Source organism: Lepisosteus oculatus, chromosome 6, assembly GCF_040954835.1.
Source record: "Lepisosteus oculatus isolate fLepOcu1 chromosome 6, fLepOcu1.hap2, whole genome shotgun sequence".
NCBI classification, from domain to species: Eukaryota; Metazoa; Chordata; class Actinopteri; order Semionotiformes; family Lepisosteidae; genus Lepisosteus; species Lepisosteus oculatus.
In genome coordinates this window covers 2,260,876-2,286,116 of record NC_090701.1, presented here as the reverse complement: position 1 = coordinate 2,286,116, position 25,241 = coordinate 2,260,876, and the positions used below count along the sequence as shown (strand labels likewise).

The following is a 25,241-nucleotide window of genomic DNA, read 5'->3' as shown; positions in this document are numbered from 1 at the left end:
ATGATTGCATGAATGCTTTGCAAATGTTCTGCAAAGCATTTTAAAAACTTTTTGTAGGAATTAAACGTTAAATCTCTGAGCCTTCAGTTTCATCACTGCACTTCCTGTTATAAAAAGAACTGCCAGGCATTTAAGTCAAAATGCTATGAAGAAATAAGTACAAGTTAATTCCACACTGTAAAGTATAAAGTGGAAAAACGTACCATTTTGGTTGTGGAGCTCCTTCAAGTGAAGAGCTAAACTGTACTCAGGCCTGAAGAGGATACACAGCCAGAACATGGTTTTCTTCTTTCTGCGAGTCAGAGTGGAATTTAAGGGGAAATGCTCTTTTAATAAGAGGAATGCAGTTATTTACTTCTTTTATAGTAACAGCATTTTCCCCAAAATGTGAGCACTGGATATTCTTTCCTCTTGCAGCAAGACTACAGATCTTCAGTGGCCCAGTGTCAGAGTTTGCAATTATTGTTAGATGTCATTCTGTGCTACGAAAAGGTCCCACTGATACGTACAATATCAAGTACACTGAAAGATCAGCAATGACCTAGAAATCTTGACCTTGAGTCATCAGTAGAAAGCACATTAGCTCATTGGACTGGGTTCCAGAACATGTTCTGGTGAGCTTGCAGCAGCCGAGGGCATGCCTGGAGAGAAAGACGTGGTAGATGAACATGTCGGTACGTATGGATTCCTCTTTTATGTGGACACCTCAGTACTGCCTGGCACTAACCCTGCCACATCCAAAGAGAGGCTTCATGGCTCCCTTCTGAGCTCTTTCTGGAGGCGAGTGTGATGGGACGAGTTTTCCCAGTGAGAGGATCTTGGCCAGGTAACGGATAACATTCAAACTGACATCCTGTTTGCCAGTTGCCAAATGGGTGGGATTTTAAAGCTGCTCTGCATAAAGGAATTATGTCAGCTTTTGCCAAATGTACAGTACTTTTCTGATATCAAGTAGAGGTTAAAATGAACTCTCCCTGAAGTACTTCCTCAAGATGATGAGGACTTCGAGCAGGAACCCCAGCACTGTTCCCTTCTGGTTTCATCACAGCTCATGGACTGAACACACCTGCTGTAGAAAATGACTTCATACAGGGGCTCTGTATGAGATGATCGCTTTCAGCCTATAAAAATTCTAATGAGAATACCTGGACATGAATGAGAATGCTATCACCACAGTATTAGAAGCTGTTACTGTAAAACTAAAACATCTGTATTACATATACCTTCACTTTTAATGGAGGGCATCGTTGCTGCAGTCAGTATAGATGACCATATTTTACTGAAGCCGAATGAAATAGAATACCCAGTAAAACTATACTTTTAAATTTCCTAATCATTGCATTAGGAAATATTATTTCATATGATAATGTCACTTTTTATTCTTTTTAACATTTGATGTTGCTGTATTGAAATTCCCTGTAAGCATTCAGAAATGTATTTTTTTTTCTTAAAACACACATTCCTGTATTTTTCTAAATTTGTCAATCAACAGTTTTTCCATCTTTATGCTGGGTTACATTTCTTTGGTGAATCCTATACTGAAGCTTTTACCAGCTTTTTTTAATATACCGTAAAAGTTAATAGTTAAAAAAGTACCATCTTATCTTTGACATTGAGAGTTATTTGTGCTAAATACAATGGATTAGCTACAGTATTGTATTACTGCTCTACACGCAGTATTGGCTGCTTATAGATAGATAATACTTTATTAATCCCGTAGGGAAATTGATTAATATGTATAATTTACTTTAAGTTATGATCATGTTTTTGAAAATTGTCATCAATGTGAATTTAACATGGCTGAAATGAAAGGCTTAGTTTCTTCTCACCCAAACTAAGCGATATAAAGAAAACATAACATTGTTAGAAAAGTACAAAACTTTAGCAATAACTTTGAATACTGCTGATTCACAGAACTTATTCTAACTCCTGATTGTCTCAAAGTGTTTTGTTCAGCAGTGTGTAGTTTCGAAAAGTACAACTTTTGACAAAGTAATTCATTTTGCACAATTCAACATGTGCAGAAAACAGTATATTTGAGATTTTTATGTTAAAAAGGGAGAATAGAGCAAAGAAGGCACCAACTACATATCTACAGTGCTGGAAGCATATTGTTTCATTTCTTCTGACTTCATTTATAAGAAAACTCTAAGCTTTTCCTTCCCCCTCCCACTTAATTGAAATTTAATAAAATGTCACTTCATTTTTCAGTTCTCCGTGTCTTTCATATGCACATGTATTTAAATCCACCGCCCAGTACCACTAAGCTATAATGCACAAACAAATCCAGGAGCAGTCAAGTAAGAACACAAATCTCAATTTTTACTGTGGCACTTTATTTTTAAATTAAAGGGCTGAGAGAGCTGACAAAGAAGCAAATAATTTGACAAAGTTATCTTCACAGAGCTGTTTGAATTCGGCTCTTTTATCTTCCCCAATGCAAATGAATTGTGATTACCTTGTTGGCCTTGCATAACTTTCACTCCAGGGTCTACTTCAAGGGTTCTCGAGTTGTTCTGTAAATTCGTCTTTGTAGTGTCTTTGAATATTAACATCTATATTTAAAGCACTCGTTCTTGTTGTATAACACAAATTAACATATTGATACACAGAGTTAGTTCTGCCATTCGTAATAACTCATTATACATTTTCAGATAATTACATCATTGAGAGAGGAAATCGTGTCTCAATTATTGGAGTACGTACAGCAGAAGTAGATCATAGCAGATATATTTCTGTAAAACAAAATATTTTGGTCTTCAGCGCACTTTATTATTTATAATAAATATCATTTATTTCACATATATATAAAAAAAAACTTATTTAACTGATCCGTTAGTTAAATTATTCATACAACATTTGTATTCTCTCATCTTACTCCTCTGCGTATTTAAAATATTTTCATTTTTTTGCACGAGCCCTTTGAAGGTCTTGTTTTTAGGCAGAAAAGAGCTCTGTGCCGGGCTAGTTACAGCACCTGTTCATTCACCCCTCTTTCACCAGGAGCTCGTGGGCTTACAACACTCTGTCACTGTAGGTACCAGCTGGCATCGGGACTTCAGAAGCTGGACTGCTGGCTTTCAGGAAGGTCCCTTGGGCTCCTTAAAATAAAACAAAATGGAACATTTTCTGCTCAAGGTTTTCAATTGCTAAGGCTTTTCTTCAGCTCGTTGCACTGAAAAAAAACCCCGAATACATGGTGGACAGTGAAAAAGCCCTAGTCAGTGTTCAGGAGTTAAGGAGGCACAAGGTTGGACTGGTGTGCCCAACCAATTATGATGAGCCAGCTGTGTCTGCACCTCCCAGGCACACAGGCAGACGGGAGAGAGCTCGCCCTTCAGGACCCTCGGTGACGGTAAGGATACTGCCGCAGTACTGTTTGAGAAATCCCAAACACAGTGACACTCCACCCTCCACTGGTGACACAGGTTTTCTTTTCAACAAAATGTCCTCCGAAATTGTGGTCAATTGATCGGTTTGTTTAACAAGCTTTGTACTGCCCAGGAGGTGCAAAAGAGTGGGTCTCAATTAAAATGAGTTTGTTCAAAAATGGGAGTAAAACCTAAATAAGGCACATGAGTTTATAAAAAAAAGAAAATTAAAATAAGAAATGGACCACTACATCCAGTACACTACAGGCATGATGACTTGCGAGGTTTTTGTGGCTAAGAAAACGAATGTCTTCACAGACCAGTTGTATACTCCTAAAAACAAATGACATCAAGACATGAGAAGCTGAATGGTTATTTTTAACTAAATTCTAAAACTGTTAAGAGCTGTCACATCAAATTTCGTAAAGTTTTGTGTCCTATTTATCCTATTCTGTCCACCAATATGCCATCACCCAGGGCTTCCACAAGCATGTTTTATCTTTAAGTGGATGGCTAACTACAACTTTTTGTATTAAACCATTGCTATCATTTATTTGGTGATATAATCCATTCGTCTAAGGCATTCCTTAAACATATTTTAATATCTTTGAAAGTTCACCTTTGCAATACAAAAAACGATCTGCAAGGTACTTACTGTATTTTGTTTATCATCATTTTCTAGCACAGTATGCTGTGAAGGTTACTGTATTAAACTAAATATCATTAAAGACCCTTTCTCCAAAATTACAGATACGCTCAGATATTTACAGCTGCATCTCTTTCCTTATCGGCACCAGTAAATGCAACATATTGCAACATGCACATCCAAAAGCAAGGCCATATCTGTAGTTAGGTTGGCGTGACAGTTCTAACAAAGGGTTGAGTGGGTTTCTAAAGATAACATGAAAAAAACAAAATGACAAGGCAATGACAAAAGCTTCGCTTAACCTACGTGAATCGGGGATAAATAGCATTCTGCAGAAAACTCAACGTAGAGAAAGTGGAATATGATTAGAGCACTACTTTCAGATGGACAGATGAGCAGCTGTGAACATGAATTATAGGTTATGGGTAGCCTAACATAGAAGATCTGTTACAGGTAGTAATGTATGAAGTTTGCTCTTTCCAGTTTAACAACTACGCAGGAGCCTGAAATATTACAGTACTATACAGTACTGTATGTTATACAGTATACAGCTATAGCACATACTGTAACACAAGCTTACGTCTTAATGCCTAGAGCAACTGCTACAGCTGTTCTCTTCTAGTTTGCCAATCTGCATTTTAACAGTTTTGTTACTGGGGCACAATGTGTGTACAGTATTTAAACCCAAACAGCTTTGTGGAACATATGATTCTACCTACAGTCTAGAGCCAAATGATCTTACAGTCTAGGATTCCTATGTTGTTTAAACAACTTTGTCTATACTGTTACAACTATTGAAGTGGCTGTTTAGGTATCTCAGTACCTACAGTAGAGACAACAGACAACACCTGTCCTGTGTCAACATTTGCAATTCTTGGGAGCTTCAAAGCAAGAAGGAGGAACTGAGGTGTTTACTGAACTGTAGGTTAGTCTGAGACACATTGATCAAAGAAAGTGGATGGTTTACCTTAATTAAGGTCTTGATAAATCATTGAGAGTCATTAACAGCCCAGGAACTGAGGATAAAAGATCAGGTATACAGAAAACAAGAGGACATAACAGGAGAGAGGACAGACCAAAAGACACAAGGAGAGAGGAGAACTGTGCCAGGTGAGAAGTCCTTGTTTGGACTTAAAACCAGATTCTAGTTAAGTATGAAACCTTGTTAAGAGAGTTTGCAAGTCTGTTGTTTTAGGAAACTCTGGTTTCCTTCATAAAAAAAGCACTAGGTTAGAAATGATCTCTTCTGGTTAGTGAATCCATTTTAAGAATAGGGAGATAGGTTTCCCATTCACTTTGTAACATCCAGACATACAGGGAGAGAGATATAACTCTAGGTTGTGTCCTGTTTAGTTTAGAAGGCAAGTTTATCTCGCCTATTGGCCTGTGTGGCCATTATACAGGATTTTGAATACTTGGTAGCAGTTTGGGGTTATTCTGTGTGTAAATAGGGTAATTTGTATGTTTTCTGTATTGTGTTGTTTATTTTGTGTTATTATCATTATTAATAAAGACTTTTTATCCCAGTTTCCTTGATTTATAATTGTTCTTGTCAAAGCTGTACTTGGGTACCTCTAATTATACCAACCATTCATGTATATTCTTGGCAAAATCTTTACAATTTAAGGGTTGTGATTATTTATTTTGCTAATTGATTATCCCACTCGGCCTGTTTTTTGCAGTTCTCTATTTTTGTAACCCCTAATTGCACCAATGCTCTTGAACAGAGCTTGCTTTGTTTTGATGAAGAGCAGATCTGTAATGAGAACAGCTATGTAATAAGCGCTGCTCTGAAGATTATGATCTGTCTGGAGATTTACCTGATACCTCTCATTCTTATTACTTCACCCTGTTAGGCATGAAATCAAATTCACTTCTGTAATTTTGTTCTTTGGCTATAATTGAATAGAAAAAATGCCGCAAATTGCTAAGATGTTCGGTAAAGGATTTGTATTCTCCACTAGAATGAAAAGAAAAAGATATTTTGCTGATTCTCCCATGAACAGTATAACCCAATTAACATCCCACCTTCCATGCTTTTTTCTAAAAAAATAAGACATTCATACTCTTTTACTCCAGTTTCACTGAAAGATTAGGTTTGAAATAAGTTATGAGGGTGAAGTAAAGTAATCTTAGAGTTGTGAAAGAATTCACAAGTGAAAAGGTAAGGAAAACTAACGAGGAACTCAATGACTTAAGTTACGAGGTTTTCTGAAAGATTACAAGGTTTTCTGAATTCTTAACGTCATAAATTCACAGTACCTGATGCGTGTTCTGTATACTGTATTTCTCTCACAACAACTCCTGGAACAATTTGAGGACATACAGTAAATACTGTTATGTAACACTCATGATTTTCAACCTCTTTGTATACATTTTTAGAATTTTAAAATATTTTTTCCTTAAAATCAAATGGATAAAGGTGTTAATGTTTATCAAGTTTAATTTGACATTAAAATGTTCTTCTTCTTTGTAAAAGTAATGTACAGAGACCAGTAAATCTTTACTTACAGTGGTGAGAAAAATATTGCGAACTGTATTCCTGCAGCAATTGTTCCCAAACTGTTGTCTGATCTGTCAAAGTAATAGATAAAACACAATTTGATTAAACAAATAACATGCAAACAATTGTACTTTTTCATGTCTACTGTATACTGAACAAATTGTTTAAACATTCACTGTCTGCTTGAAAAAGTATGTGAACCTCTAGTATAATGACCTCAGTTGAAAGGGGCAGGAATTCCAATCAATGGGATGACATTCAGGTGTGAGATTAAGGTTTTTTTTTCTATGAAAAACCCCACAAAAGTTGGGTATGAACAGAGTGTGCTCAAGATCACACTATGGGAGAAATGGATGCAGGGGTGCCTATGATTCCAAAGGGTCCACAAACTTTTTCTGACAATTGTAAAACACGTTTATTTGTGCAGAATTAATTTTATATACTGTAATACATTTAATACAAAGTTAATTTTGTAATGCCGCATTGCTTTTGCTGCCATTAAGTATTGTCAACAACAATCACAAAGGATCCCAAATCACTTTAAATACACTCTTCGTCCACTACAGCTCCTGTCAGGGTAACACAGCAGCTCTGCACCACCAGGGAAAGGAGTGAGACACCTCTGCACCACTTGAATGGAGGGTGAACTGTACGGTGGCCTGACTGTGCAAGTGCCGAGCCGAGTTTAGCCATGGCACTGGAGTCGAGATCCTCGTATCTATGAACAGTGCCCTGGGGCCTTTCAAGACCAGGTAGTCTGTTTCATCTCATCCGGGGTCGTCGCCTCCTACGGCACAAACAGGGCAGGAGCAAAGCTGAAAGGTCGAGGTCGTCAATGTGTACTGTATTGTTTGGAGCGAAAGAAAAAACCCAAAGACATAACTTTCTACTTAACCAGTTGTTCTGACACATTCTCCTCAATCACAGAGGACAGCTTAGCCGTTCGAAAGTTGCAGTGGAGTACAGTATGCAATGATGCCACCTACAGAATAGAAAAGACTGCAGCTGGGCCTCATTTTTTTCTTGCAAAACGCTAAATATTGGTTTAACTTCATGCTCGCTCGATGCTTTCAAATTTAAAGTGCTTTGACAGGAGTCCTGAATTGGTTTGAAGGTAATATGCAATTTTATTTTGTTAAACCAAAATATGATTTGATCGCACTTTTTATTTAAATCTTCTTGTGCTCTTTAACTATACTTTTTATAGTACAGTTATTTTCTATATTTTATTAATTAAAATGCAGTAACTTTGGCAGACTGACACTAAGGGAAGCACAGTGGCGCGGTGGTGAGCTGTACTGACTTACAGGGGCCCTGGGTTCAATTCCGGACTTGGGGTGCTGGGGTCTGTGATGGATTTGTACGTTCTCCCTGTGTTTGTGTTTGTGTTTGCATGGGTTTACTCTGGGTGCTCAGGTTTCCTCCCACAGTCCACAGACATACTGGTGGGTTAATTGGATTCTGGGAAAATTGGCCCTGAGTGAGTGTGTGTGTTTGTGTCTGTGTGCCCTGCGATGCTCTGGCATCCTGTCCAGGGTGCAATCTGCCTTGCTTGCTGGGACAGGTTCTGGCTCCTGTCCTGGAATCTTCCCAGTTGCTTGCAGGGACAGGCTCCATCTCCCTGTGACCTTGGACTGGATTAAGCGTTTAGGAAGTGGATGGAAAATAATGGGACTGATACTATTATATGTGAAGGTTGAGGGAATAACACTTGCAAAATGTGTCTGGGAGGTACTGTAAAAGGCAAGGCAGCCCAGACTTTATTAAACAGAAATGCTGCTCTTCTGCCACCACTGCACAGCATGTGAAAGCTTTCTATGTCTCAGCAGGAGTGTCGTGGCACTTGATCAGACAGTCTCACAGCAGCCTTTTACTCAGTTTGAATCCTAATTGGCTGAGAATGGCAGTCTTGCCATGAAACACTCACAGCCTGTTCCGGCTCCCAAAACATGTCCCTTCACCTACTGTATCGTGCAAAGCTGAACACACCAATCACAGCCCCCCTCAATCAAACTCATCAGGCCAGCACGTGTCGTTAGACACATGCACTCCCTTCCATTCAATTTTCAAGCACCTGATACCCAACCAAGTGAGAAGGTTTCCGTCATGTTTCTGGGAGTGCTGTTACATCTCCAGTCATTTCCAGCGGAATTTCTTTTTGAACTCATGCTGTTAAAAATAACAGTTGTAACGAAAGTACATACGGTAGTTTAGCTCTGTAGCCCACTCACTCACTATATTGTGGCTGGGAACTGGGAGACACAGCAGGCCAGCAGGATAAGTGTGGCAAAGTCTGTAACTCCATCCTGTCTTCTGAGACCTGGTGGCAACGAACAAATTCCATCTCCTGTTCCAGCATTCTTCTTAACGCATTAGTCTCATATGTTCTGATTTTACTCAAGTAGTGACAAAGGTTTAAGGCTGTAAATCCAGCAATAGATCTGGGGTGAGGAAAATGCTGAACTGAGGACAAGCATGGAACGAGCTGCCCAGTCATGTTGTTGAAACCCACACCCTGGCTTCTCTCCTGAAACAGCTGGATGAGTTCCTGGGATCCACCAGCTACCAGCCGAACTGGGTGGGCCGTATGGCGTCCTCTTCATTTCTTATCCTTCTCATGGTGTGATGGGAGCCTTATGAAATGTTGTTTTCTTTCACATGCACAGCCAATGGGAAAATGAAGTACTTCATCATAAGTAAGAAATAGAAAAAGAGTTACCTTGACCTCCTGTTTGCATTTAGAACTTAACATCAGTAGTTGCATTGAAAGTAAAATAGCTGGATTGCCTTTTTTATCATTAAGCCTGAGAACTAATCCAAGCTTCTTTGTTATTGCGTGGGTGGTGTATTCTGCTCTTAATAGTTAATTCCAGCTGTGTAGGCAGTTTAATGATTAAACTTTGATTTCACAGAATTTGCTTACAGGTGGCAATGTATTGTGGAATTATGTTGTAGATCTTTTTGTGTTTGCCTAAGTAATGAAATCAGTGAACATTTCACTGGATTCATAGTTATTAACATTTAATAATCAACATTTATTTCTGCATTTATTTAAAATGTAGAGTTTTAACTGGGAAGTTTACATTTTACACGTAGTTGTATTAGCAACAGACTTTTAGAGCTTCAAAATGAAGGAATTTCAGTGGGTTTACCATTTGATTTTACAGTTATTCGGATAATCAGCTACATGCTACTCAAAGGAAACTGTCCAAGAAGTGAATCACATTTTATATTTGTAGATGTTTGTTTCTTGTTCTAAATAAATAGTATGTGTAGAACTGTATATTGAATTCAGAATTCAAAAGTACAGTATCAAGGAGGTAAACGTTTCAGTCATTGTTTTCCAAACTTTATTTTTCTTCATTGTGTGCCATGTTGTTGGCATGTCAGATCCTACACTGCAAGGGGAACATTTTCTAATATCTCCCTTAAGCAGTGAATTCATTCTTTGAACCCTGTAAAATAAGTTCGGTTTTATATATTTGTTTCTATTTATATATATTTTTATAGTCATTAAAACACAAATATAAATCCTGTTTCTTACTCTCATTGTTAAATTAATGTGGAACATGAGTAATGTGGAACATGAGTGACCAAACCAGTATTTAAAATCCCTACAAATTTTGACTGTGAACCATATAAAAAAGTATACTCTTAACTTTGATGAAAACCTTAGATTATTATCACTAGAGAGTTTTCTACATTAGTCTCTTTCACTAATCTTTACCAACTTTAATCTGTTTAAAGTAAAGAAGTCTATAAATTGCATTGATATTTTATTTGTCATACTTACACTTGTTTGTAAGTTGTTTTATCATTTTTATCCCCAAAAAATGGGAAAGAAAGACTGTGGATTCTAATACCACCTGACTCATTCAAAAGCATTAAAACCAATTACCTTCCCAGGACATGTTCCTGTTTGTGAAGAAATAATGCAAAAGGAAAAGCTGGTTTTGCTCCTTGTAATGAATCTGATCCTGGAAGACGTTGACCAAACACATGCCCTCAGCCTCTAAGCAATTATTTTTATCAGCAACACAATGTGGAGGGTAATTTGGCAATGAAATGTCTAGGATGAGATAAACTGTTGCTTTCTTCAGCCAATGAACTGCTTGTTTAGCCACAGCTGGGTTTCGCTGAATTCACCATGGGAGTAAATAAATTGGTTACTCCCTGTAATAAATTGGGTATCTGCTTTTTTCTGACAGCTCAAAACTAACTGTGATGATCATTTATATTTGTTTGTTCGTACAATTCTTATAGAATCAGCAGAGCTGTAACATCCTCTGGCCTAAGGCCTCAGTGCTTTAAGCAAATGCCAACTCAAACAGTCAATCATCGACTCTGCAGGGCCCCCTGTCTACATTAGGCTCAGACTGAGCATCAGCCTTTCCCTTGTTCTGTTTCGCTCAAACTTTGCTCAGGGTGGATCAGTGGAACCTTTATACTGGCCCTGTTTCAAGGTTTTTCTTTGTATTCTCTGCGTTTTGCAACAGCTTGTGAGCTTCCCTTGTATTTTAAACTAAAGGGCCTGTTCCCTAAAGGGGCTTGTTTTGTGCTTTAATTTTTTTTCTCAGTAACAGAACTGATCAATCTTAAAATCTCAGATGCTTATGGGTGTCACATTGATTACCCTTTGTGAGTTAAAGGGGGCTGAATACTGAAACAAAACTGGCTGTGGCATTTTATCATGAGGAAAACCAAAACCCCCAAGATCTAAGCTAAGTTATTATCAACCTCAACAGATCACACCCCAGAGCAACAGCTGGAAATCAAAGAAAAGCTCTGGACTCACCAGGATGTAATATCTTTAAGACTCCCATTCAGAGCTGACCTCATGGGTTTGGTGTCTGCTGAAGAGCTCCACATCAACATATGAGGAAAGGACAAAAATGGTCCTAATAGCAACTTCCAATTAGAATGGGATCACGTGGTTGGATGACACACAGAGCATTAGAAAGTTTGCTAATGAACTGAGATCATTGGACCCATCTGCCTTGTCGGGTAGTCGGACCTGAGTGATCCCAGGGTCTCATCTAGTCGTGTATTGAAACAAGCCAGTGTACCAGCTTCAACTCCACGGGTGGGCAGCTTCTTCCACATTCTCAGAACTCTTTGGGCAAGGAGCTACAGTACCTACTGTTCTCAGTTTTAAGTGCATTTCCATGTCCTTAACACTTGGGTCCTCCTTGGTTCATGTTTCACTGTTTATTCGGAGGAAAGCAGCTGGGTTGACTTTGTCACTGGGTTGAGTGGACAAAGCTGGAGCCCTTGGAGACAAGCCGTGGATGGCCAGTTCTTTCGCGTGTGCAGGTATAAACACCTGGAGGCTGCATTTCCACGGAATGTCATTCCTTCTGTGCCAGTCGGAAGAAAAGGAAAAAATGGATTCCATAGTCTGCCACAATATTGTTTCTAAAGCTCAGGCTTGGCTGCAAATGATGTTATAAAAGGGATAACGAGTCCAAGCCTGCATCGAGCTCAGTGACCCCGTGGTTGAGCCAGCATGGAAATCAGTGATTTCGCTTGTAGCTGAGGACTCCAGTGTCACATTAATCACTTAATGGTGAAGCACAGGCATAGAAACATCTGATTCTGGGAAGAGAAAAAAAACGTTTTAATTATTAGGGATCAAGCGTCTAAAACGCTGAATGAATACACTGCTGGTATCTCTTTGTGAAGAACGTTCGTATTTTTACATTAAATGCCCCCCTCCCCCGAGTTAACAAGCAACCAGTTGATGTTTAATTCCTGTAACTCAGCAACGTGTGCAAATCATCCCATTTTACCATCTTAAAGCTCAAGAATTAATTCTCTGATCGTTCTTAACTGGTTCAATTGTGTCTCTCCTTCAATTAAAGCGCGAAGAAAGATGAAATGCGTTTCCTTTATGTTTAATTAAAGTGTATCCCCTGACTGTTCGTTGCTAATCCAGGTCGTGCAGACTTGAAATCTCCCTCGCCTCTGTTTGCTGTTTACTGACCAGACCATTTGAGCACATCTTCCTTATCAGTCCTGCTCAGGCTGTCCTCATTTAACACGCGAGTTAGCAGGCTTTCCGTGGGCTGGAATCAGTGTCTTGTCCTGCCAATATTTAACCTCAGTGTCCCCTATCAAATTATAATTTCCCCTTGCTTGCCCGTCACTGCATGAGAGCACACACGCATATTGTATCGTATACAGTGTGTGTGTGTGGTGATGAGCCTTGAGCTTCAGAAAACGTTTTTGTTCAACTTGCATATACCTTCCGTATATGGGCCTCGGTATATAGAATATATCACCACAGTCATGCTTTAAAAATAACGAGAAGTTCTTCCAGAGATCATAATGAATTGTCGGCTGTTAGTGTTAACAGTAGTGTTAGTGTTAAAGTGCCGCTGGAGGCGTTAAGGCACGTTTTCGGACGCCACGTGTCTAACATGCAGAGCAGGAAAATGGTAAAATGAAACTCCAGTTTTCATTCTGTAAGTGTAACTGTTACTTCCCAACGTGTTCATGAATACCTGTACCATGCCACTGCTTAGACTTTGGAAAAACAGGATAAACCATTAAACTGCAGAACAAAGGTTCCGAGATTTTACACATTCAACACTGTCTACTCGCTTCTGGGCTCTGAAATCCCTGTTCTCCAACGCCGCGATAACCTGTAGCTTGATAGGAGCCACAGTCCCGTCCTTTGAAAAGTGATGCCCGGTCATGAGGCGAACGGCCTGCAGAGGGCGCAGTGCGCGAATCTCGCTGTGAGACGTGGTGGGGAGGCCCTCTTGCCCGGCTGGCTTGGCGCTCGTTGGGTGAGCGCGGCGCCCCCCCACACCAGGAAGCGGCTGAGCATTGGCTGTGAGCAGAGCGGAGCCGAGCCGGGCGTGGGGTACGAGTCACGTTTTGTGTTTGTGTAACGCTACGAATCGGATAATTAAAACATTGATTGTTTAAAGCGGCTTTTGGGTTTCATTGTGGCAATGCATGCTTAAAAAGTGTCTGAAAAAAAGGAGCATAGTCAGGGTTAAAACGCGTAGCACATGCTATTTGCTTAGATCGGACAGCTGTTTTTTTTAATGAGCAGGTGCGCTCTAGCTTTTTTTTTGGTTTTGTTTTATAGGCTGTGAATGATGAAGTAGCTAGAGGTATGCTTTAATCGTTTCCGTAGATTGCGGTTTTGGACTTTTTCCTCCTGTATTTCGCCTTTAGCCCTTTGAATTTCCTGTTCCGACGATTTCGCTGCATCGTCGTTGCGTTATGGTCAGCAGTTTGCAAAATGCAGTTTTTTAACCTGTCTTTCTTATTCGATCTCCGTCATTTTTGAGATGTCAGATCTGATGCAGATTAGGTAGAGAGCGTATAAACCCGACTGCAGGGTCGTGTTCGCCGGCATTTAATCGCGGGGTTGAACGTTTGTGAAACGTTAAACATGTTACAAAAACGTCACAGGTGTGTTTTTAATTTTCTTTTGTTATAGAAAAAACATTAAGTCGTGTTTCTCGGGAATGGGGATCCAAGTGTTGTATGTAAAATCTCAAATTAAAACGCGGTGAATGTCGGGAGCGAGACAGTGTCACCTTAGAGGTCCACCTCGCCTTCTTGCGGCACAGAAGGTTCAGAGAGATCTGGAGGCAGGGATGCCCATTATAATGGTGCCATAATATCAAGGCTACATCAGCAGTGTCCCCACAGAGGCTTAGAACCCGAAGCCGTCCAGTTCTGAGCTAGGAGCCTTGACCCCTCTTCCAGACTGTGGCCGGGAGTTTCTCCTCTTACCAGTTGATTTAAGTGCGACACAGATCAAGTGCCAATGCCAGTCCCAGTCCCAGTCCCAGTCCCTGGAACGCCTGGTGTCTTCAGGGTTTTGTTCCACCTGAGCTTTTAGTTACCGTGTTGGTTCAATTATTGCTCCTTATTTTAAATGCATAATTGTGATGCTTCCACCCAGGCCACGAGTAGTCTTATATAAGGTACAGAGAGAGAAAGTGAGTGTTTCTGTGGAACTACCTGTAAAGGACCTTGTGAAATAACCCATATCTAATATGTAAGCTTGAGGAAACAGGCTGTTGAATTGGCTGCTCGGGTTGATATACAAGCCGGAACACCCTTGCCCTTCCAAGAATTGAGCAAAAAGTTCTCCGGGCATTTGACAATGGCCTATAAAGCATTTGAGGTGCAATTTTGAAAAATGCTTTTTGCCTTAGAACTAATAATATATAACATAATACGGTTTAGTTAACATTTAAAAAATGTACCAAATAACTGTTCATGTTTGCTGTGTAGATAGGACAGAAATCCTTTAATTTGTATGAAGTATGTGACTTAGAAATAATAATAATAAGGGAGAATGTAAAGTCAAACCTTGTTCAGTTTCATACGTGGAACTGGAAACTCCAGTCTTGAGAGAAGTGCAGTAATCAAACGGAACATTTGTTTAAAATAGTTCTGTGTTAACCCAACAAAGCAAAAAGAGGGAAGGGGGGAATTCTGCTTGTCTGTGCTGTGGGCCGGCAGCCAACCCAGCCTCATTTGTGCTGATTAGTAAACCCTGGAACTTCATTCTAAACGACCAATTAACAGTTTCCTCATTAGGGGATCCGAGCGCATGACAAAAGCCAAAGCAATCACCGCGCAGTGTTCCTCACGGAGAGCTGGAGAACCTCCTGAATAGGCACGTTAATTGGGAGCCAGCCTTGCTGTGTGCTGTGGAGAACTTGACATCAACAGCGGGGTATCTTTTGTTGGGAACATTTTCTGTCCTGGCGACATCTTTAGAGGATGATGCGTTTCTGTACAGTTATTACAGAATCGAGCTGAAACAGGCATCGGCCCCAGCTTGAGACTGGCGGTTTCTGTCTGCTGAAGCCCTAGCTGAGCTGTGGCCAATCTCGGCCCTGTGAAGCTACAGTCTGGCACGTTTTATAGGTTGCTCTTTAACTCAGCCATTTCTAAACACTTGAGATTATTTTTTCCCCACCACATCATTTGCTCAGTTTTATAGTTTAGAGATTATTGGAGATGAAAATCCTGAAGCTCATAGGTTCCCTATGTTTATAGCTCATGGGTTCCCTATGTTGGTTTTTCTAGATTTAGTTGGATCAGTTAATTGGGTAAATTGATTAAAACAATCATGTGCTTTTGGTCTTTACAAATTGCTTTCATAAGGGGTTACCTGTAGGACCTGCTAGATTGTCTGTGTAGGACCATATCACACCATCTATTTTATGTTACATTTTTCACATAGATTTATATATTGTCTACAAGAAACCGTGTTGTACAGGAAAAGCAATAGTTAACCAAGTCAGGGCTGGCATTTTGTTTTCGTTATTGTGATTCTGACGGTTTTTGCCATTTGACATTACTATGATTAAACCTGCCGGTGATTTATCTTTGTTAACTTGTGCTTTGTGACATCAATGTCTGTACTACTTAACAGCTGAACACTAGCAAGCCTGAAGTGACTTTCATAAGAACCATCTCAAGGTGGTGTATGTAAAAACCGGCGAGCAGCAAAAGTGTAAGGGAAACAAATGAAATGAAGATTTTAATAAAAGCCAGAAAACAGGATGTGTGGCGAGATTTAATATTTTGGATAATGAAAACATTTAAATAAGCATTTTGAAGTGAACTCTTTAGATCAAAAATTCTTTACCCTGGTTAATTAGTATTCTCCTTGTTTGGTGAACAGCAAAAGTCCAAAGGTTAGAAGTGAGTAGCCTAAGAGCTCCACTTGTGCTCTTGATAATTCTGCAGTCCATCAGCTGTGTGGTCAGGGAATGCATCCAAGTGACCTTCAGTGCAGGGACACCAGGGGAGGGGATAACAGCTGTCAGTGTAGACTTCTGTTTCTCTGCAAGACGCTTGCCTGTAAGGTCAGCTGTGCCTTCGTGGCTGACGTGCAATCAGTTAGTAATGATCTTACTAGCTGAAAACGAAGAGGTTTTTTAGTCTTGACAATCGCGAGTGTTATTTTAGCTGACAAACTGCGGCAGTCAAAACTCCTGGTTTTCTTTCTTGTCCCTGCAGCATAGTGCACTTTTAAATCTGAGAGTCCTGTTATGACTAGTTTGTAACATTTTACAGGAAAGTACAGAAAGCTCACACTGGGAGAGCAGCCAATAAGGTATGATGTGGCAGTTTTATTGGAGTGGTTTTGTGTCACTCGTGCTGAATGAAAGGCAGAGAAAACTTGTGAATTCAAGTGTATATATTACCAGATATCAGATTAGCTTCTGCTTCATCAGGATAAAAGTTTTCATCCTCTTCAAAGACATGTTGACAGGTTTCTTAACACTAAAATATAAGTTCGCAGCTTCCGCACCTGTGATAATATTATGCCAGCAGATTTCAAAACAGCACAGCTCAGAGTCTAGCTTTGTTTCTTGCAATGAATAATTGTTCAGTCCTAATTTTCAAGCTTATCATACAAATCGTTGCTGCACTACTGACAATAACAAAAAGAGGAGGAGAGCTCAGAATGAATTAAGATACACTTTTATTAGATTCGTGAAGTTACAGTACTTTGAAGAAGTTCCAAATGAATGCATTTCTTTAATCACTGCTCTATTCTATCTAAAAAATCCTTGGTTTATTCTTAGACCCTTGATCCTCCTACTTCCCTTTAAAATGATTGTGCCTTCCTCCCAAAGTTGTACTTAATCAGTATCCTCATCTTACTGACGTTCTGAAGCGTGAAATAACTAAAAAAATAACAACGCTGTGCCAGGATCACAGAGGAAGGTATGATCAAAATGCCTTTGCAGTCCAAAGTCTGCTAATTTGTGCTATGTGCCTTTTATGCTACAGAAGGAATTGTTTCCAATTCTAAAAAAGCAATATGGAAACAACCACAAAATATGAATACAAAAATAAATGTTTCAGAACTTTTGGAATTGCGTTGTTGAATTCTTTGTGATTTTGAACACACATCAGTCTGCTTTTATGCAAATATAAAATACTGAAACTTTTTGTCCTTTTAAGAACTAATTTTGAAGGAGGCCATCAGTGAATATTCATGCTAATATGATGCTTAAATGATATGACCTCTAAATTTGTTTTGTAAATAAACATGACCAAAGCAAACACAATTTATACCGAGCAATCCTAGATGCCTCACTGCTGTTGAATGTTTAACAGATAATGCTTCAGCTATTGGAGACTGAGCAATGACTTCCCTGCTCTGCTGGAAGGCACATACCAGCCTATTGTACAGTCTGTAGGGTGCTGCATGGTGCTTTGCTTTGGAGTGGCAAAGTAAAAGTAGCTGAGACACTTTCTCTTGTTTTAATCTCAGTAAGCAAACAATTTTCTTGGCGGAAAACTAGAGCAAGCAGTGTATTCAGTGAGAGGTCATTAGGCAGAGGACAGGTCTTGCTTATTTAATTAATTGCTTTTAATTGCAAAAGGGCTTTAGCTTCTTGAGCAGTAAACAGGAGAGAGTGGGAGCAGCTCCCTGCTCTGGCTGTGGGTGTATTCAGCGGGCAGGATCGCTCTCTGACCCACACTGTGGAGCTCTGGGAGGAGGGGCCAGCACACTGGCTGGCAGGCTGACCTCTGTTCCTGGCAGGGCTAAGAAGTGGAAACTTGCTGTTAATGCTGCATTGACTCCGGTCCCCAGCATGATCAGTCAGGCAGCAGCGCTTTCTTCTCGATCCCCACTGTGCCCGCAGCCAAAAACGTGCTCTCCCATCCCTCTCGGCTGAACGGTATCCAGTGGCTGACACGGCTGAGCTGTCTTGTTATAAAGTGTTCGGGGTCACAGATCTTTGTTTTTTTGTGTTTTGCATGGGTACCCTGTACAGCAAAGCAGAGATTTTTTTTTTAAATGATCTCTTAAGAATTCAGCTTCAGGACATTATGAGAAGCAGTTCTCGGGAGTGCAGTTTTATGCCCATTTTACATCACATACAACATTTTTTTTCCAATTCAAATAAGGGTAATAAAATAACAGTCTCCTCAAGTTATTGTGGGTCTGTAGCCCTTCACCAGTATTCTCTAACCCCAGTTCAGTAGTGTCTTAGTCATGAATTATAGATAACCAGCCTTGGAACAATTAAATTGGCATCAATCAAACTACTTTTGTTAATTAATCAGCACCTTCCATCTCTTTCCAGTGTTTAGGAACAGCTGATTTTGGGGCTCCTATAAGATTAGTGAGTTTGGGCTGCCAAGGAACAGTGTAAGAGACCCTATAATATTGAATGAGCTTAATTATTTTGCTTAATGAATCCTATGCTACACTCTCAGAGTTCGTATGCCTTACGAGCATGTGTCTCGAATGTTTGAGCCATTAAGGAGTGCCAGCTTCCAGGTGCATGAACAGTGCTGGCTTTTATTTTTGAAATCATAAAGCCGGGCAAATTGTTTATCTTCCTGGTAGTTTTCCTGGTAATAAAGTTACTTTTGTAGCAATAACTTGGTACACATATTACCAATTATAGTCTGGAAACCTTTTATGAGAGAGTATCTACTGTATAATTGCATGCACTACTGTATGTGGCAAAACTAGAATGGGATCCTGCATAGCCTCAGCTGAAACCTTTATTTTCAGATGTGTGCTAGAAATGTATAGTATGATGGAAGAATATGCAGAATGAAATCACCAGAGCAAGGTTTTGATATTTATTTTTAGTCACAGCAGGTCTACTCCTCGTTTGATAAACTGATTTAATTTCCCAGACCAGTGATTTAAAAAAAATACACAGGAATTGCCAATTATATCATAGCTGTAGAAATGCAGAGGAATTTATACCATATTTGCATTTATAGGAACATTTAACAAAAAACATATCAGTAAAGTAAAACATTTGAAGTGTGTTATCAGTATCAGACATCTTTTCTCCTTTCATATAGTATCGAAAAAACTCAGCTGTTATAATCCACCTGGATTATCCACTCATTATTTTAGTTGCCTAAAAAGATAACTTTAAATCTGGCAGCAGATATACTGAAGTACACTGGTGGACACTTGAGCATGTCATCATTGTCACATACCTGGTAGCACAGAGAGATCATCTCATCTGCTCTTCGTCAGGGGAGGTGTAAAGACAGAGTTGTGCATCCTGATTTAAGAAAAAAAAACAGGTTCTAACATCAAGCCACATTTTTGGAGTGTCTTCTCTCAAAGAGAAAACTGTAGCACAAGGTGTGACATATCAACGTTGAGCTCTGTGGAATGGAGAAGACTCGGATTTGCCGCCACTCCAGAAGTGACCTTGAAGGTGATCTTTACACTGCTGCTTTCCCATCCAGATGAGCCCTTCAGCTTTTTCAAGCCCTTAACTAAGTGCTGATAGCCCTCAGTAGGAGGCGCCTACCTACACTGTGGGTTTGTGGGTGACCCGGAATTGCTGTACCTCCTAAGCGCTGAAGTTAGCAGTTAATCACTGAGAACCTCATGACTCTTGGGAGCAAAAGTGTCTGCTGATGGACAATAAGCCAGGATTTCCCTGCCTGACATCTAGACGTTGCTCCGACGACTGTGCACTGCAGATCCCAAATGCAGCCTTTCCTGCTCTCTCCAGAGACGATGTGAGAGTTCCGCTTACACCTGGACCAGTTTACTGGGGGCCCCTGTGCACGGGGACCACGACGACGGAAACAAGCCGAGGTCTCTGAGCAAACTTCAAGAAAAAAAAGTTTGAATTCACAGGCCTTAACCTGGTAATATTTAAAAAGAGTGCGTCCCGCCAAACATTGATTTTCATCTTGTGCAATGGCTTAAGATTATACTGCTTTGAGAGGGAGGCATCAGTAAGTAATGAGGTTATTATTAAAAAAACACACAAAACAACAGAAACAAAAAAAGCCCACTCACTTTTCTATCGATCAGTAGCGCATTTTCCTTCTGTAACCCAGACTTTATTTTCTATTGCACTCCATTCCCTCAGCACCTATTCAGTTTTGCTGGATGGGCCTGCTCAACCGTGACCCAGTCTACAAATTGGACTTTCTCTTCAATTCTTTTTTAGTTCAGTTCCATTCACCTGAAATTACTCTCTGTGGGACTGTATTTAACATAAAACAAAATTAAGAAAGCTACGTTTATTTGCAAAATGGACATTTTACAGAATCATAAAAATGTTGATTTTTTTTGGTGCTACAATATATTGATAAACAAGATAAATTCTATTTCCTTGTCTGGCTTGCTAAGCCTCAAATGATTTTCAATCTTTAGTGAATTCCTGATAATCAGAATATGTGGGACAGTTTTAACTTCACAAATGCTGAAAGTCGTTATATGTGGGATGTTTTAGATAGCTTCCACAAAACTGAGATGTATATATACAGTATATGATAAATGTAGGGAGTGAATGTTGTAAATGTTCTTTTGATAAAATACATTAGTGCAATTCAACAGAGCCTTAAAATATTAAAAATAGTGACAATATACCCATGTTGCTTAAGAGCTGTTGACTTAAGCATCACAAGAACTTCATTCCTCACAAAAACGTTCATGTGTCCTTTATGTTATTAATCAGTGACTTATTGTTTCACAGCCTCTGGGGACCAGGGTTTCTGATGAGGTACACTGTCATACTGCGCCATTAATGTACAGTAACAGGTGATTGTGCTAATATATGCCTCGCTTACACTGTGGAAAGCCGGGTCCAGCTGAACTAAAAGAATGTCGATTCTAAAGACAGTAGAAAGTGCTGCCGCTTCAGACCTTTTTGTGTCATGTTTCAGTGGTGGGTAGCTTTTCAGTAAAAGCCGGTTCTGGTTTGCCGGCAGGACCGCTGTCCCACGCGTCCTGACCATGTGACACCGTCACAGCCCTTCTGCTTCACTCCTGTCCAGAGCTGGACACGCCGTCGCCCAAAGGCGGATCGGATCGGATCGGTCCCGAGACCGGCTCAGCAGCAGCCCAGGAGGGAGTCTCATTTCATACTTCTAAGCCTCAGACTGTCTCCCTTCATAAATCCAAAAAGAGATGCAAGTAAAAATCTGCTACATACTGTAGTTGAGAAAAATCGAGACGTGCTTTTCTTCCTGGTCTGCCGACCCTTGATCTTGTGTTTTTCTTTGCAGTGTTAGATTTGCACTTTCTGTAATTTCATAGCGCACTCTTTGGCTGCTTATTATGTATTTTTTCAGCACCTCTGCTGAAAGTCTTAGTTGCCATGACTACCCCATGTGACTGTTTATTACAAATAACCCCAGTAAAGGCCTTGTAAAACACAGTCCTGGGAAGTGTATTTAAAAGCACAAAGTACGGGCTTCGGTATTTTTTCCATTGAAAGAAGAAAAACAACAGGTTTCGTCTGTGCCTGTGTATTTATCCTAAATTTCACACGTTCAGCGCACTTTAGCACATTGCTCCCCAGCAGAGGTCAGTGAGGGGGATCAGGGAGAGGTGATTGCCCTCTCAACTCGGTGTCTACTCACACTCCTTTTCATTGCATGAGCCCCTGTTTGAAGAAATTCGTCTTTACAGTACGTCTCCCCCTGGGCACCAGCTCGGTAGGTGATGAGGGTGGGTGGCACACAGAGGCAGTCACAGCCTTGGTACTTGAGGTCAGGCCTGCAGGTTTCCAGGCTCTCGGAGTCACCAGCAGCTTCTATCCTGTGCACATGAAGGGTTCAATTAATCTGAATTAGTATGCCTTGCCTGTCCCATGTTTAACCCTTTCCACCGGTCTACAGCTGCTAATCTAAAGAAAACCTCATCGATCCCTTATGCACCACAGTAGGAGGTGCTTGTGCTAACCATTTGGACAGCAAAGGCTAATTAAAAGACTCTTCAGCGAGATTCACAGGTGCTAGGGTCTGCTTGCTTCTTTTTTGTGCTTCTCTAGATCTCTTCAGTATGCTTTTGAACTGTTTTCAATAACATCTGCTCTGAGCTTATCCTACACTTTAAGCTTATCTTATCTTTGAGCTTATTTTACACTTTATCCTAAACTTTAAGTGTAATAAATTCTAAACTAAATACATATTAATCGCAGTGGAGAAAGTACACATACTTGCATCACACAATACCACGGATACAAATTAGTTCTTACTACAGGTCAAAAACCTTAGATTCAATAGGAATCAAAAGCAGAGCAAGAGATATTGCAGAATTAGTAGTATTTAACTGATTAGGTCTAAATTTTAAAAAATGACTTAATGATTTGAAGAAAGATTTTCACATTTCACAAAAATGTAGTTAAAAGAGCACACATCACAACTCATTTGGAATGTTATGCAATACATGTACATATGTCTGATATAAAGTAAGTAATAAATTAATCTGTATGGTTTTATCCATGTAGTTTATTAAAATTGTTGTGCTAAACTGCTGTCATTTGCAGTTTATAACATGTATTTTAGAGGCACCAGATTAAGTGTATTTGTTTCACGTTGGCTCAAGCAGTGGGAGCCTTAAGAATATTTAAATGTAGCTCATTTTCTTCCATGAAATGTCTGTATAGCCCTCAAATCATCTGCTATCACAAGTCCCAGGCAAATTGAAAGTCATCTTGACTGATGTGCTGAATACTGTCTCTATTCATTTTAATATTACAGATTGAAGTACTTGCATGGCAGCACAAGAAAACGGTTACAGTCCACTGTCCTGCATGTCAGAATTGCAGAGTTTTTAAATATGCAGTTTTTGAGTTTGGCTAGAAAAGCGCTGACTCTGGGTGGAGCAGATGCACAAGGGGCCTCATCAATTTTTCAAAGCTGGCTTCATCCCTGAACGCAGTTTCTTCAACACTTCATAACGCTTTTTATGAAAAGCGTATTCCTTTTTTCATAAACTCTTAGTAAATAAGAGAAAGTGGGATAGCATTTGAAAACTCATTAAAGTTACATAATCTGTGTACCATTCATGCAAAAATGTACTTAAGTGGGAAAAAGAACCTTTTAAGAACTGAAGCTGATATCAAAAGGTGTCTGCAAACAATCCACTGAACTACCTACCTAGATAATGTACTTTCTAATTAAACATTGGAACTTGTAAATGAATAAAAATTAAAAATGTATCTCATGTGCTGCAGACTGAAATAGGAGTTAGCTTTAATTTTATGTTTTAAAATTAATATCGAACCTGTAATGTACATTATACTATATTCCGCTCAAATAATAATAAGAAGAAAAATAATGAGAGAAATGCAGGAATCAAGGTTACAGTCTGGGTTTAAGTGGACAATATCTGCAGCCGCTGCTCTGCTAGGAGCAGATGATGTATATTGTGGTGATTTCTGGAATCAGTTGTTTTTGTCTTTAGGCAGAGTAGCCTTCAGTTCAAAAACGTACAGCACCTTCTAATGTGGCCTCATCAGATATCACAATCTGTACTGGGATGGGAAACCAAGTAAACCAAGGTGATGGACCAGTAGGATGCACTCTGTCCTCTGGACGTCAATCTCCACAGCAAAGCCCCAGTATGGAGACTGTTCATAAGTACAAGAACAAAGAGAGGGGTTCCAAAAACGCATATTATACCAATTCTGTGGAACAACAAAGAACAGAAGGATAATGAAGTATATCATTAAATTAGCAAAACTGGGAGTTTTGTACCTTCTCGTTTTACCAGATTTTATAAATAACTAATCAAAGACAGCCATCAGTAGCCAATCTACTTTCTTATCAGGTCTTTTGTATATACTGGCAAAGTCGGTGAGTCACATTAATAAGTGAGAGACGTGCTTTTGGATTAAGAAGTCAGTGCGCCTGTGACGTGTGCTCACTTGGCCGGTGGCTTCTCTGGGATTAATGTTGCTTTCAACATAGTAGGTGGAGGAAGCCTGAGTGGGAAACTACTCACCAGGTACTGAGTGAGTGCAGTGTATACCATGAGGGGAAGGTGGTAGGACTGTTTCTTCTGGGGCTGAGCGACAGTGCGCCACGATTTGTGCAGGAGAGAGCTTGTTGACGCAGAGGAGAAAGAAGTCTGAAAGTATGCTTTACTAGACGCAGTTTACAGTGAAATATCCCATAGTCCAGCTGGGGTTTTTAAAGGTCTTTTTGCCTCTATTTTTATATTTTCCATTGTTGGACTATATTACCAGTGCCCGCTAACATCTATTTTACTGGAAACCCGAGGTTTGACAAGTCCAGCAATTTCAGTTTGTGGTTCGTAGAGAGAGTTCTGATGAATTGCTGTGTTGTAATAAAATTAAACCTGTGCTTAATGCAATTTGATTTTCAAATGGTTTTCTTGTTTTCATTTTAGCTGTGGTCTTTTGGGCAAAAAGCATCCTGACTGTCATGGCTGAGGTATTTACACCGCTGGACTGCTTGCTCCCTTCAGGTATTGTGGATAATCTGTGCTTCCTTCTCCTCTTCCCCATGTTTAGTTTAAGATGGTAGTTGTACATTAACAGAAATATCTACAATCTGTTGTTGAAGAGGTTTTCTCAGTAGTGCCACAGATAAGTTCACAATGACCCACACTGAACTCCTGATCACATTCCAGAGACAGCAGGCTTGGCTGGGGCATTCTGGGCACTCCTGCTGTACCACCTGCAGTGTCCTTCATGTGGGATTTGAACTCTCAGCCTCCCTGTGAGGGGGCCAGAGATCTAACAGCTGCTCCACTGCTGCTATCACTGACACGTAAACAGAGTTTGTTTGTGAATATAATAGCAAAATGTTTTAAAAATGGTTAAATTCACTACTGCATGAAATCTTTCCTGTTCAAGCAAAGACAATTTAAAACACCCCACACTCTACTGGTCTGCTTCAGAATTGTCTTTTGCCATTTCTATTTGAAACGTGATTATATGCATTTTAAGCTCTGTTTTTTATCATG

At 39.8% G+C, this 25,241-nt stretch overlaps 1 protein-coding gene across 9 annotated transcripts in view; it reads left to right on the top strand.

The window, feature by feature from the left end:
• The first annotated feature begins 13,301 nt into the window (after window positions 1-13,301).
• The window catches only part of tpk1 (thiamin pyrophosphokinase 1), a 118,558-nt gene continuing 106,618 nt past the window's right edge, over window positions 13,302-25,241 (top strand). For 3 of the 9 annotated variants that reach the window (XM_015354886.2, XM_015354880.2, XM_069190863.1), the window contains exon 1: window positions 24,663-24,740. Coding sequence is in view for 6 of the 9 variants with exons in the window: in XM_015354887.2 (XP_015210373.2) it covers window positions 24,698-24,740 (43 nt within the window). In the remaining 3 variants the exon portion in view is untranslated. Of the gene's footprint in view, window positions 13,389-13,735; window positions 13,760-24,192; window positions 24,258-24,278; window positions 24,387-24,662; window positions 24,741-25,241 lie in introns of those variants that run through there. The other 6 variants (XM_015354887.2, XM_015354882.2, XM_069190865.1 and 3 more) reach the window with 4 other exon arrangements.